The sequence below is a fragment of the Phaseolus vulgaris genome, chromosome 1, assembly GCF_000499845.2.
Source record: "Phaseolus vulgaris cultivar G19833 chromosome 1, P. vulgaris v2.0, whole genome shotgun sequence".
Classification (NCBI taxonomy): domain Eukaryota; kingdom Viridiplantae; phylum Streptophyta; class Magnoliopsida; order Fabales; family Fabaceae; genus Phaseolus; species Phaseolus vulgaris.
The window spans coordinates 1,801,550-1,814,763 of record NC_023759.2 but is presented as its reverse complement, the minus strand read 5'-3'; the positions used below and the strand labels follow the sequence as shown (position 1 = coordinate 1,814,763).

The following is a 13,214-nucleotide window of genomic DNA, read 5'->3' as shown; positions in this document are numbered from 1 at the left end:
AATGACAGTGTAAATATGTCACAATACGAGAAAAAATCTGCACCATAATTTAAACATTTCTATAAATCAGAAAAATGTACCTATAAATGTTTTGTTTTCTATTATTTTGTTATCTTTACTTTCAAAAATAAGCTAAAGATATAAGTTTATCTTTACATTGATTGAAATTATAAATATATATATATGATAACATGAATGCATGGTGGTTGAATTCATCATATTGAAACATGAATTCATGCTAAAGTTAATTATCATAATAAATTAATTAATCATCATAAATTATCATTATCATAACTTTCTCTTTAAAAGAATAAGTTGTCTTCAATAAATACAATTTTATGAATAAGAATTTTACAACTAAATTCATTTCCTGTATACACGCTTCTTTATTAATTTTATATTTAAGCTGAAGTCATATTTGAATCATCTTCTTTGTTAATTTTATATTGAAACTGAAGTCCTATTTGAATCACATCAACATCAAGCACAACTTATCAATTTCCATAATTTTTTTGAATTTCACTCATTCTAGTATTTTCTTTACAAAAATTTATTTACAAAATTGTATATTAATAGTAAAAAAATTAAGCCTATGGTAATTTCTTTACAAAATTAATATGAATAGTAAAAAAATTAAGCCTATGATATGGGTGATTTTCTTATAAATTTTTTTTATGTTAGGCATTAATCATCTGTCATCACATGAAAAAATATTATTAGAAAAATACAAAAAATATGGGAGAAATAGACTAAAATTCATATGCTAACAAAAATGATACATAGATAGACTATACTTATTCATCAAGAATGCAAAGAACAAACTATATGAAAGCCTATTATACCAATAAAATGGTTTTCTAGGAATAAATATCCTAAACTAACCAACTTATTAGCATATGCATTTTCTTTAAGAAAAATATGAATAATCCTAAATCTTATTTTTTTAGACGAACTTTGATATGGTTGTTTTTTTTTTCATTTATATTATTATATATACTACAAGAAAATCATAAAATAGAAATCAATTTGCAAAGACCAAAATAATTAGTTACAATAGTAACTAAATTAGAGACCATTTTAGAAATTAAAAAAAAATTGATTTCTAAATTAGTTTTTATTATTGTTAAATAGTTTCTAATTTGGAATCTAATTAGCAACCAAAGTTTTTTTCTACCAAATTTAGAAACTAAATAATTGGTAGTTAAAACCTTGGTTTCTAATTAAATACCAATTTAGAAACTATTGAACAATAATAAAAATTAATTTAAATTTTTTTTTTTAAGTTTTCTAATTAGATACCAATTTATAAATTATTTAACAATAATAAAAACTAATTTAAAAATATTTTTTTTTTAATTTTTAAGATGATTTCTAATTTAGTTACTATTAATTTTTAAAAATTAGTTTTTTTTCATAATTTTTATTTTATATTTGTAAAGAATTATGTGTAAGAAATAGATGGTGATATTTTTTAGTATGAAAAATGTTTAGTTTTAAGAAATAGTATGATGATATGTTGAGTTTGGGAGGTTGAGCAGAGAATCTGAGTGTGCAGTAGTGGAAATATGCTTTATTTGTGTTGAAAGCAGAGATGGTGATAAAGGACCCTATCCAGAAGGGCACAAAGATCAACACGTTGCTGTGGTGGGCTTCACTTCCAACAACCATCATTAATCAAGTACACATAACATTATAATAATGTTTCCTCTCATCACACAATTCGGTATCATTGGGTCTAAAGTTTTGTCTGTTACAAACCAGTAATGCTAAATTTTCCAATTTTTCTTTCTCTATTCTATTTAATTATTTCATAATTTCCATTATAAAAATAATTATAACTTCTCTTTACAATATGACACCTCATGATATATAGGGTGGCAATACGGGGTGGCAATACGGGCTGTTCTGTCCTGCATAGGCTCGCTCCAAATAAGGATTGGCCCACGGATCTACAGAACAATCGTATAAGAAATATTTATTAAATAAATTTTTTGAATTTTTTTTTATTTAGATGCATTAGATAAATGATCTCATAATATTATTTTCATGAAACATGCTTAATAAGATGTTATTAATAAAAATTTTGGAATGTAAAATATGAAGCTACATGAAGAAAATATGAGAGTGTAAAATTTTTTTTTTATATATTTTAAAGTTATGCACCATCCCGTCCTGTACTTGACCCGCACAGATTACGGGTTATGCGGGACAAGCCTAAACATGCTAACAGGTTGAAATAAACAACCCGCCCTACATATTTTTCAGTGAGCTGCGGGCCAGTCCCACTTTGTCACCCCTAATGATATATGATAGTGAATTCATTCTCCCCTTAGATCCATCTAGTTTCACAAAAAAAATTTCAGTATAATAAATTTTTAATCACAAAATTTATATTTTACTTTTTGAAATTTAAATTAATATTTTAAATATTTAAATTCACACGTCGACTCTTATAAGTAAAAAGTTTAACAAAAATTATCACTTAAGTTTTTGAAACGAAATTAATCATCAAAAAATTTCGCGATACTCTATATTAAAGAGAAAAGATAGATATAGATTTATATTTGTAAGTATTATTTATATTCGTAGGTTTAGTAGAAGATATCTCCATTTATTTTATTATATATATAGGGATACTTTTTATTTTTGAAATAAACATAAAATGAGTATGTATATATATTTGTTTTGTCTCATTCTTGACTCTGTTCATCTTTATTTTAAATTATCACAAAAGTTCTAGTTTATTAGATATAAAAAAATTATTTTACTATTTTTTGTGTGTTTGATTTTATTTTATTTGAAAAATATTTTTCTGTTAGATAATTTTTATTCTCTCTTAATTATTGGGTTTATTCAAGATCCACAATGTTTATTAGATCCCCAAAATAATTTTTTCTCATCACATCTTCAATCACATTTTTTTTTTGTGAGGTTTTGTTTAAACTATTATTCTATCTTTCAATAATTGGATTTGATATCCACTAAATTCACTTGGATCCTAAGATATTTTTTCTCTTAATATTTAAAAAAAAATGTTGCAGATGTTATAAAATTTTAGTTATGTGAAATTGTTTATTCTTTTCATATTTCCTTTATACTTATACAATTATCATTTGATACTCCATTTTAATATTGATGTAACATTTGAGTTTGAAGAAAAAAAAGTGTGTCGTTAATAATATTATGTTGAAAATCTTTCATCGATTAAATATGGTCAAATCATATTATATAAGTGGGGTGCAAACATTATCTTTAAAGTAAGTTTTGTAACATTGAGTTAGACGTAAACTCATTTTTTAGGATGGTATTAGATCAATATAAATTATTTTATCCTAGTGAGATTCATTGGGACTATTGTGCTACCTACATACTATTAGACTTTTGTTGGATCACTCACAAATATCTAACATCATGTTTATTCCTTAACAGGAGGGAATGTGTTGAAAATCTCACATCGACTAGATGTATGATTAAATATATATATATATATAAGGTGTAAACCTCGCTTAAGATGATTTTGTGAGGTTGGGTTAGACATAAACTCGCTTTCTAAGATATCATGTTTCATTTGTGTTAGGAATCTAAGTAAGCTTTGAGTCCCACGTTGAATAGAAATGAGAAAGTTGAGCAACATATAAGGAAGGAGACCCACAAATTCATCATCTTCAGATTTTAGATTAAATGTGTCATAATATCTTATATGGATTGACTCATGACCCATTATTTTGAATCTCCTTATGAATTGACTCATGACTCGTTGTGTTGATTCATTACGAATAATTTTCATAGTGATATAACATTAAATCATCATATAAAACAGATAGAATTGAATACATGGACTAATAAAAAATAATACAATAAAATTACAAAACTAAGCTAAACTGATTTAGTTTAATTTTATCTTTTTTATATTAAACCTGAATCGAACCAAACCAAATCACATATAATTTTTATACTTTGTTCAAATGTATTTTCAATAATTTTTTTAAATAAACCCATGTTGGGAAAACCTTTACATGAATATGAAAATAAAAAAATGTTAACATTTTTATTTTTATTTTGGAATGAATATAGTCAACTTCACATCCGTCTAACTCCATTAACGTGGCTACTCTATATCAACATCATAATTAAAAAATACTTGCTAAAATGTTGCTTATATAATTAATAATTAAAATTGATTAGGTAATATTTTATTTCAATTTTACATTTATATCTTAAAATATCCTACTACATGTTTATATCTCTTCTATAATATTTATTGACAATATTTTAGTTAAAATAAAGACTAAAGCAAAGTTTTTTTACCACCAAACACAAGTGGCAACAAATTGTGTCCCCTAGTTAAATAATATAGAGTTGAATCTTGATAAAAAAATTACTTCTAATATAAAATAAATTATGTTAAAAGAAAAATATTAGCTTTATGTACCCTGAAATACCAATCATTATTTATTATTATTTTTTAACGATAAATAATTCATTTAAATGATATGATATTTTTGTTTCAATATTAAAATATTTTAATTTGAAAGAGAATTTTTCTTAATGAAATTAATTATTTTTGAAATAGAACCTAAATTAAATCACAATTGAATAGAATCTTGATATTTGAACTATTATCTTAAAAGGGATTGAATCGAAGTATCAGTAGTTGTAGCTTTTGTTAAACGTTAAAGTTGATCCAATAACTAATGAAAAATTGAAGGATTGATTGTTGCAAACGTACCACATACATCGGACACGGATATACGTAAAATCTCTAAAATGTAAGATGCGGGGACACATATCTATATATTATATAATTATGAATTATATAAATTGACAATAAAGATTTATGTGCACAAGTATGTTTCAAATTATTTTTTGGAGAAAAGAATGTTTTTTTATGACTGATTCACAAGAATTTGTTTCTTATTTTTATAATCATAATAACAATTTATACAATAAAATTTGTATTTTTAAAAAATTAATGTATTTTGCCTTTTTAAAATTGTGTTAGAACTGTATTAGAATTGTCAGAAATCTAACAAATACTTTTTGAATTGGATACTTCACGGATACGTATACCTACATGTGTCATACGAGTGTCGGTGTATCGGACATCGACACGCCATTCAAGATAAATGTCCGAGCTTGATATGAATTTTCTTCTTTTATTTATGATGAGTGTGATTTGAGTCAACAAGTAAGTGGGTCCGAGAAGGATCATAGGTGGGGGCATGAGGGTGATGGAAATAGAAGGCACTGAAGTGGAGCCTCGGAGATCTTAAGAATTCCATATCTGGTTCCTTAGCTGGATGCCACTGCCTGCTCACCACCAACCAAGACTCCACTCCCTCTTTTTCATCTTCTATCTGTTCTTCAATTTTTCCTTTCATCTTTCAAATTAATCTAACTTTCTATCTTTATTTTTCATCCACTACATCATTCAGATATTGTTTGCTTTGAAATTCGGTATTCCGTCACGATTTTGTCTTGAAAAAATCTTTCCATAAATTGAAGAAGGAAAGAGTATATAAATTACATCTTTCAGATATTGTTTGCTTTGGAATTCGGTATTCCGTCACGATTTTGTCTTGAAAAAGTGTTTCGATGAATTGGAGAAGGAAAAAGTATATAAATTACATCATTCAGAAATTGTTTGCTTTAAAATTCGGTATTCCGTCACGATTTTGTCTTGAAAATGTTTCGATTGGAGAAGGAAAGAGTATATAAACTACATCATTCAGATATTATTTGCTTTGAAATTCGGTGTTCCGTCACGATTTTGTCTTGAAAAAATGTTTCGATAAATTGAAGAAGGAAATAGTATATAAACTACAATTGACCTCCACTTTTAAACGATATGAAATTATATTGAGAATAACGAATCAGAATGTGTATATCTTCAACATCAAAGTAGTTTTTATGCTTTTTCACACCTCAAACCTCACTCCAAGAGGGCAATTAAATTTCAAAATCATTGTTCCCCACGCTTCAGGAATGTGTAATAATAGCCTCAAGCGATAGCTTCTCTCCTATTCTTAACGAAATTACCATTTCATTGTATTCTCATGATCTTCTCTGCAAGAAGATGAAAGGAACAAATTGCCACCATTGAAGTTCTACACTGCTTAATCTTATTTACTTTTTCATATGGTAATTAAACAAATAATCATACTATTACCCCTTTTTATTCTTTCAAATCAATCACAGTCATTTAAAAAAAATCATTCATTTATACTCTTTTGATCTTAGTATAAACAATTTCACTTTCTAAACTATTTTTTTATCACTCCCTCACTTTTCATCACCCATCCGAACAAATGATTTATGTTAACATTAGAGGTTTCATACACATTTGTCTCACTTCTAACCTGATAAAGTTAACTCTTACTTGGTCGGTCCCACATGAACTCAAAGGACGAGAATGTGCTGTTATTGTTCTATATAAGGTTGCTTCTCCCCCCCTTGATGACTTCAAATTAGCAGAGCTCAAATTATTCTGCAATTCTTATTTCTTTTTCCTTTTTTTTATAAGAAAAGGCTAACATTTTGACTTTCCAAAGAAGAGAGTCTAGTAACACCACCAATGGATGGAATTTTCGCTTACATCATTGTCATTTTGCTTACCTTATTTTCATTCATGTTCTTACCAAAACTGAACAGAAGAAAACCTCAGAACCAAACAACCGCAAAGCTCCCTCCAGGCTCAATGGGGTGGCCTTACATAGGAGAAACCCTCCAACTCTACTCCCAAGACCCAAATGTCTACTTTTCCACCAAACACAAAAGGTTTCAAATTTCACACATGCATATAATAATATACTATATTACATTACATTATACTCAGATGTGATTTTTAATGTTTTGAACATAACTTTAAGAAGTTATTAGTAGCTATATTTGTTCACATTTTAACATGCTTATTCTGAATGCACATATGCTAGAAGTTGTGAATGAAAAACATCATGTTTGATTTTAGGTTTGGTGAAATATTTAAGACCAACATCCTGGGTTGTCCCTGTGTGATGCTGATCAGCCCTGAGGCTGCACGCTTTGTGCTGGTGACTCAAGCTCACTTGTTCAAACCAACATACCCCAAAAGCAAAGAGCGTTTGATTGGTCCTTTTGCTTTGTTTTTCCACCAGGGAGACTACCACACTCGCCTCAGGAAGCTTGTTCAGAGGTCACTTTCTTTTGAAGCACTTCGCAACTTGGTGCCCCATGTAGAAGCCTTAGTGTTATCTGGCATGAACTCTTGGGGTGATGGCCAAGTCATTAACATGTTTAAGGAAATGAAAAGGGTAGGTTCAATTTTCCTGCGACATTACACACGTGTAGTGCTGTTATGTTCTGTTTTTATATTAAATTAGTTCATTGACATTGACGAATGATTGGATCGATTATTATAGTATTATTCATGTTCAAGGACTTGTTGTGAGTCTCGCATTTTCTGCATATTTTTATGTATTTTTTACTGTTAAGTGTGTCATGGTGTAATGATGGTCAATGAGTTAAGTGGTCCACCTTTGAATGCTTGCTTGCAGATTTCTTTTGAAGTTGGAATCCTCACAACTTTTGGCCATCTAGAGCCACGTTCGAGGGAGGAGCTAAAGAAGAATTACCGTATTGTAGATGCTGGTTACAATTCCTTCCCAACTTGCATTCCAGGAACCCAGTACAAAAAAGCACTGTTGGTAAGTAATACTAACTCTCTTCAACAAATTCATGTCTTGATGTATTGTGTTTAGAAGGTTTTAAACCACAGGTTGAGACGTGATTTTGACTACAACTTCAAGGTTTTTCTATAAGGATCACATTAGTTGCATTTGTTCAAAATTTCTTTCAGCATCAAGAATTGTAATTGGGTTGAATGGAAGTATGAAAAGGTGCTTATATTGTTTGTAGGCTAGAAAGAGACTTGGGAAGATTATAAGTGATATAATTTGTGAGAGGAAGGAGAAGAAGTTGGTCGAAAGGGATCTGTTGAGTTGTCTATTGAATTGGAAAGGCGAAGGAGGAGAAGTGTTATCTGATGACCAAATTGCAGATAACATTATTGGGGTGCTTTTTGCTGCTCAGGATACCACAGCTAGTGCCATGACATGGGTTGTAAAGTACCTGCATGATGAACCGAAACTTCTGGAGTCAGTAAAGGTATAAAGAAACGAAACTTTAACTTGAGCTTATCTTCTTTGTGAGAAAAAAGGTGTGTAGTATTGTGATGTTTATGTTAGTAATAATGACTATAGTTTGTGGTAATGTTGGCTTTTGCAGGCAGAGCAGAAGGCAATTCACAAGTCTAATGAAGGTAATATACCACTGAGTTGGGATCAGACCAGAAACATGAGAATTACTCACAAGGTAGGCTCAATAATTAAGCTTCTGCATAATATTTTGATCATTCAATTAAGTTATATAATAAATGTCATATTCTTTTACCTATATTCCAAGATTAAAATCAGAATCATATCATTGATTTACATGAACTAAAATAATCGTTTGTCTTTATTCAAATAAACTAAAACAGTTTTTGTTATCATAACTTAAAAGCAACTATATATTTCACTTTTATAGAAGTTCTTTCATCTTATTTATCCACAATTGGTCCAACAAAAATAAAAGTAAACGTGTTAGAAGACCCTGCTGATTGCAGTTGTTTAAGCAAATGTTGAGTTAGTTTGTTGCAAGTGACTAATAACGGGAAACTGTGACCTTGGTCAGGTTGTGTTAGAGAGTTTGAGAATGGCAAGCATTATTTCATTCCCTTTCAGAGAAGCAATAGCTGATGTGGAGTACAAGGGTAAGAAGAATATTTAACCTATAAGCAAGATTTCAAACTTTTTCTTGGGGGTCCAAAAATGCACCATGCAAAGTGACTAGTGTTATGAGCTCTTAAAACCACATTCTGCAAAGGCCTAAAGTGAAAACACACATTCCTTTGAAAACTTATGGTCTTATAAATCAATGACTCACATGGATTTTGACCACAGGATTCTTAATACCAAAAGGGTGGAAAGCGATGCCTCTGTTCAGAAATATTCACCACAATCCTGAATATTTTCCAGAGCCTCAGAAGTTCAACCCTTCAAGGTTTGAGGTATGCTGAAATGAGAAAAGATGAAAAAAAAGTAATAATGATATATGCATGGATAAGGATGATTAATGAATTTTATCATATTGTGTACTGCAAAAGATATTTCATCATTTTCAAACAGCAAGAACAATTATTTATCTTTGTTGTTTGTTAAATAGGTGGCACCAAAGCCCAATACTTTCATGCCATTTGGTAGTGGAGTACATGCCTGCCCTGGCAATGAGCTTGCTAAGCTGGAGACACTGATTATGATCCATCATTTGGTCACCAAATTTAGGTACTGTTGTTTAATTAGTAGAAAAGAATATGCTAAAAACAAAGAGAAAAAAAGAGAGGAATAATGAATATGGATTATTATTAACACCAAGGAGAGACAGCTTAAAAGCTATAGCAGTACATACTGACTGATGCAAAATAATGACTTAAAGGGCCCATCTAAAATCAATTTCAATATCACAAACCATCACATACTTCACTGTGTTTGGAAAATTATATTATTACTAATCTTTATAATTGGTTAAACTGTTATTTCAAACTCTTGATTTACAAACTTCTGCATATAAAATGATGTTTTCTTTATGACAGATTCAAAAGTTTTATGTTGGAGACCAATACTGATATATACATTTGTGGGAAAATACTCTTATTGCAGATTGATTTTTTATACTGAGTTTCAAGTTATGAACACATTTATATTTATACATAAACATTACATTAAAGAGTTAAGATAGTCATTTAAAAAATAAAGGAAACACTAATTAGAGCCCTAATAAATTTTCTTATAATATGCAACTTTTGAACCTACTTCAATATTTAAAAGTTTAGGGTTATATTAATAATTTTTATTTATCCATTATCTGTAGATAAGTTTACTATCATTAGTATTTTTGAAATTTAAAAATGTGAATAGGAAAATATAAAGTTTTTGCATAATATGCATTCAGTTTTTGCTTTTATTAATATTATAAAGTATATACTTTTTACCAAATATTGTTAGATTAAAAAAATAAAGAATAAGAATGATGAGAGAATCTGGGTGTGCAGAAGTAGAAATACACCTTTTTCTTGAAAGCAAACATGGTGCTAAGACCCTACTGGGAAGAGCTCAGAAACTAACACGTTGCTCTGGTAGGGTTGAGTTACATGAAACCTGATTGAGGAATTACACAGATCATGGTAATAATGTTTCCTCACATGACAGAACTGGGCATCATTGGGTGTAAAGTGTGTCTGTCAAAAAAGAGTAATGCTGAATTTTCTAAAACTGGTGGGTTCCTGTTGATTGTAGAATATAAATATAAATTAATCTAATGATTGATTACATAAATTTAAATTAAAGTTGAATGACTCCTAATAAAAAATAAATTATACTGCTGTAATTATATTGCAATATAGAAGAACTAAACAAAAAGGTTGAATAATTTGTAGTTTCTGGTTTTGGAAATGGATCAAGTTGTGAACCATAAGTGTTAACTTGGACATGTACCCTTATGGGGATGAATAGTTGAAAATGAATTGTAGGAAGATTGAAAAGAAAAGAAAATGAGAGAAGCAGAAGTGCATAAAAGCATGTATAAGTTAGGGAAAGTAAGAAAAGGTAGATCTTATATAGAAAGGATTGTGAGCATGGTATGTGACTGATGAAAGGGTTTGTGTTTGTGCACAGGTGGGAAGTGGTAGGATCCAAGTGTGGAATTCAGTATGGTCCATTCCCCTTGCCACTGAATGGACTCCCAGCTAGGTGTTGGAGAGAATCTACCAGCTAGAAAAAAGTAGCATGGGAAGAAGAAGCAACCCACTTTTCAAACCTTTCATCTTTTTCTTTTCTAGTTTGACTCTTTGATTTTTATTTCTCCATGGTGGGGCATCTCAATACTTACCCCTCTATCCTTAATCATTTTCCACCCCTCAAACAAAGAAGAAAAAGAGGGTGGACCTTTATTTCTCTCTTCAAGCATCACTTTCAATTATCTTTGAGTCAAAACACTTTTTACCTCTACGTTTCTGTTACATATATATATACTTATGTGCGTGTATTCAGAATCAAATTTGGAACCAATAATGCAGCAAATTAAGTATCCAACAACTAGAACATTCACATTCACCACTCATTCCTTATAAGACCTGTGTTTTCATCACATGACAAGTAACCAACGTGTAACATAATCTGGCTTTGGCCTTATATAATCAACCTTCTGTCATGTTCATCTTTAATGTAGCAGTTAAATGCTGCAAAGAATTCTCACTTAATAAGGGTCATTTCTCACTTAATAACAGGGAACCTAACACAGTAAATGAACACTCTCCCATGGCATTTCCATTTTCACAAGATAATGTGGTGTGGTTTGTTATTTTTACATGATAACTCAATGAAGGGTAATATAGAAATACTTACAGTATAACACAAGGGTATGTATGTTGATATTTTGTTTTCACCTAACTTTGTGATTTGATTTTAGTCATGTGCAACACATAGTTATTGCAGTTGTTGCTGAAGGACCTTGACAGACTTAGGTACATGAGGTTGTTGGCAGCCTTATGAAGCCTTCTCCTTGTACTGTCTCTTCTGGCAATGTTTTGAAAATTTTGTTAATGGGGACCAGTGTTCTAACAATGTTCTGAGACTTATGAGGACCACTCTCCCAAATAACACTTCTAAATTATTTATCTATCTTTGTTCATTCTCTTTTAAGCTCCTAAATAATATACTTATGTTTATCTTCATTTACCTTTGTGTTTTTTTCCCATAATATTGCTAATGAGAGTCAGTTTTATATTTTTGAAACCATTGCAAAAATAAAAAGTTTACATTCTTTAATTTTATTTACATTGACACAGTGACATTTGCAGCATCGTCATCTTGTCCTCTGCACTGACACTGATTTATACATTTTTAGCAAGTTATTGTGTTGAACTTTGGGGTATTACACCCCATGCTTTTCTGATGCCTATTTATGAGTTTGAAATCTAACAATTATTTCACCTACACTTTTATTGTCCTTCATTTTGAACCTACTTTAAAATCTGACAAACATTTTGCCTACACTTTCATTGTCCTTCATTTTGAACATCTTGTATTATCTTTCAAGAGTTCTAGTTTTTCAAAGCTACACCTCATTTGTTATATTTAAATTTTGATAAAAGAGAATCAATGATGTATATTGCATTGATATTTAAATGAACATCATAAAACCTTAATAGATTAAAAGAAACAATTTTTTCAAAAACAATTTTTGTTGTTGTTAATTTTAGGATTCAATGTGTGCTAAATTGAAACTCTTGTGAGTACTTTGATTGTAAGATTCTTATACAAATGCAATGAAAGGTATAATATAGAAAATACTTCTTCTAACATCAACAACTTTAAAATATCATCATCAAAACATATTCTTTTTATACTTAAAATTTGTTTTTCAAATCCAAAAAAACTTTCCAAAAAATACTTGTGTGATTAATTAAAAAAGTTAGTAAAATAATATCATGTGGTAAGTCAAAGTTGCCTTTAAACATAACAAACCTTAAATCTCATTAATCTCTTTCTCAATACTAAACTTCATATGACACCATCTCTCTCTTGCAAAAAAGTTTGAAAAATATTTAAAAATATATTCAACCCTCTTTATATGATTTAAAATTCTTCACAACAACTGTTTCTGGTCAAGTATTCAATTTTTATTTTATTTATTTCTCCAGGAAATTTTTCCAAGTATTTGTTTTCGCATTATTTTGATATAATATTATTTTTAATTGAGAAAATAAATGGTTAAAAGTTGATAGTTTGAAATGTATACCTTTTATTATTTCTAAAACCATGTGTGAAATACATCTCTTAGTAAAAAAAAAAAGATAATCGTTAATTAATTGAGTGAAGATGATACAAATCTCACTCTTCAAATTTTGAGGTTCAATTTACAGTATTAAGAGTGGATAATATATATTAATATAAAGCATTTTTATAGTAATAATTTAATTTAAACCAAAAATATTAAAATGTATAAAAAAAAACGAAGAGAAGCCTTATGTAATAAGAGCAGAGTATGGATCTATCTTATCCATATATTGAAACACGGCGTTTACTTCCTGCACCTCCCTACTCTCTTCCAACACCTCCCTACTCTCTTCCAACACCTCC

At 29.3% G+C, this 13,214-nt stretch overlaps 1 protein-coding gene across 1 annotated transcript; it reads left to right on the top strand.

Moving 5' to 3' along the window:
* Nucleotides 1–6,458: 6,458 nt before the first annotated feature.
* On the top strand, nt 6,459–11,081 carry LOC137816495 (abscisic acid 8'-hydroxylase CYP707A1-like). Its single transcript, XM_068619654.1, has 9 exons — nt 6,459–6,777; nt 6,968–7,289; nt 7,533–7,682; nt 7,894–8,142; nt 8,263–8,349; nt 8,710–8,788; nt 8,979–9,085; nt 9,241–9,359; nt 10,749–11,081. The coding sequence occupies exons 1-9, from the start codon at nt 6,575–6,577 to the stop codon at nt 10,846–10,848; spliced, it is 1,416 nt and encodes a 471-aa protein (XP_068475755.1). The 5' UTR covers nt 6,459–6,574; the 3' UTR covers nt 10,849–11,081.
* The last annotated feature ends 2,133 nt before the right edge of the window (nt 11,082–13,214 follow it).

What these genes read in the sequence shown, in the direction of transcription:
- LOC137816495 (XM_068619654.1), top strand. Translation starts at nt 6,575, where the DNA reads ATGGATGGAATTTTCGCTTACATCATTGTCATTTTGCTTACCTTATTT. An exon ending in TTTTCCACCAAACACAAAAG is followed by an intron (nt 6,778 to 6,967) that starts GTTTCAAATTTC and finishes GTTTGATTTTAG; the next exon opens with GTTTGGTGAAATATTTAAGA. An exon ending in AGCTGATGTGGAGTACAAGG is followed by an intron (nt 8,789 to 8,978) that starts GTAAGAAGAATA and finishes TTTTGACCACAG; the next exon opens with GATTCTTAATACCAAAAGGG.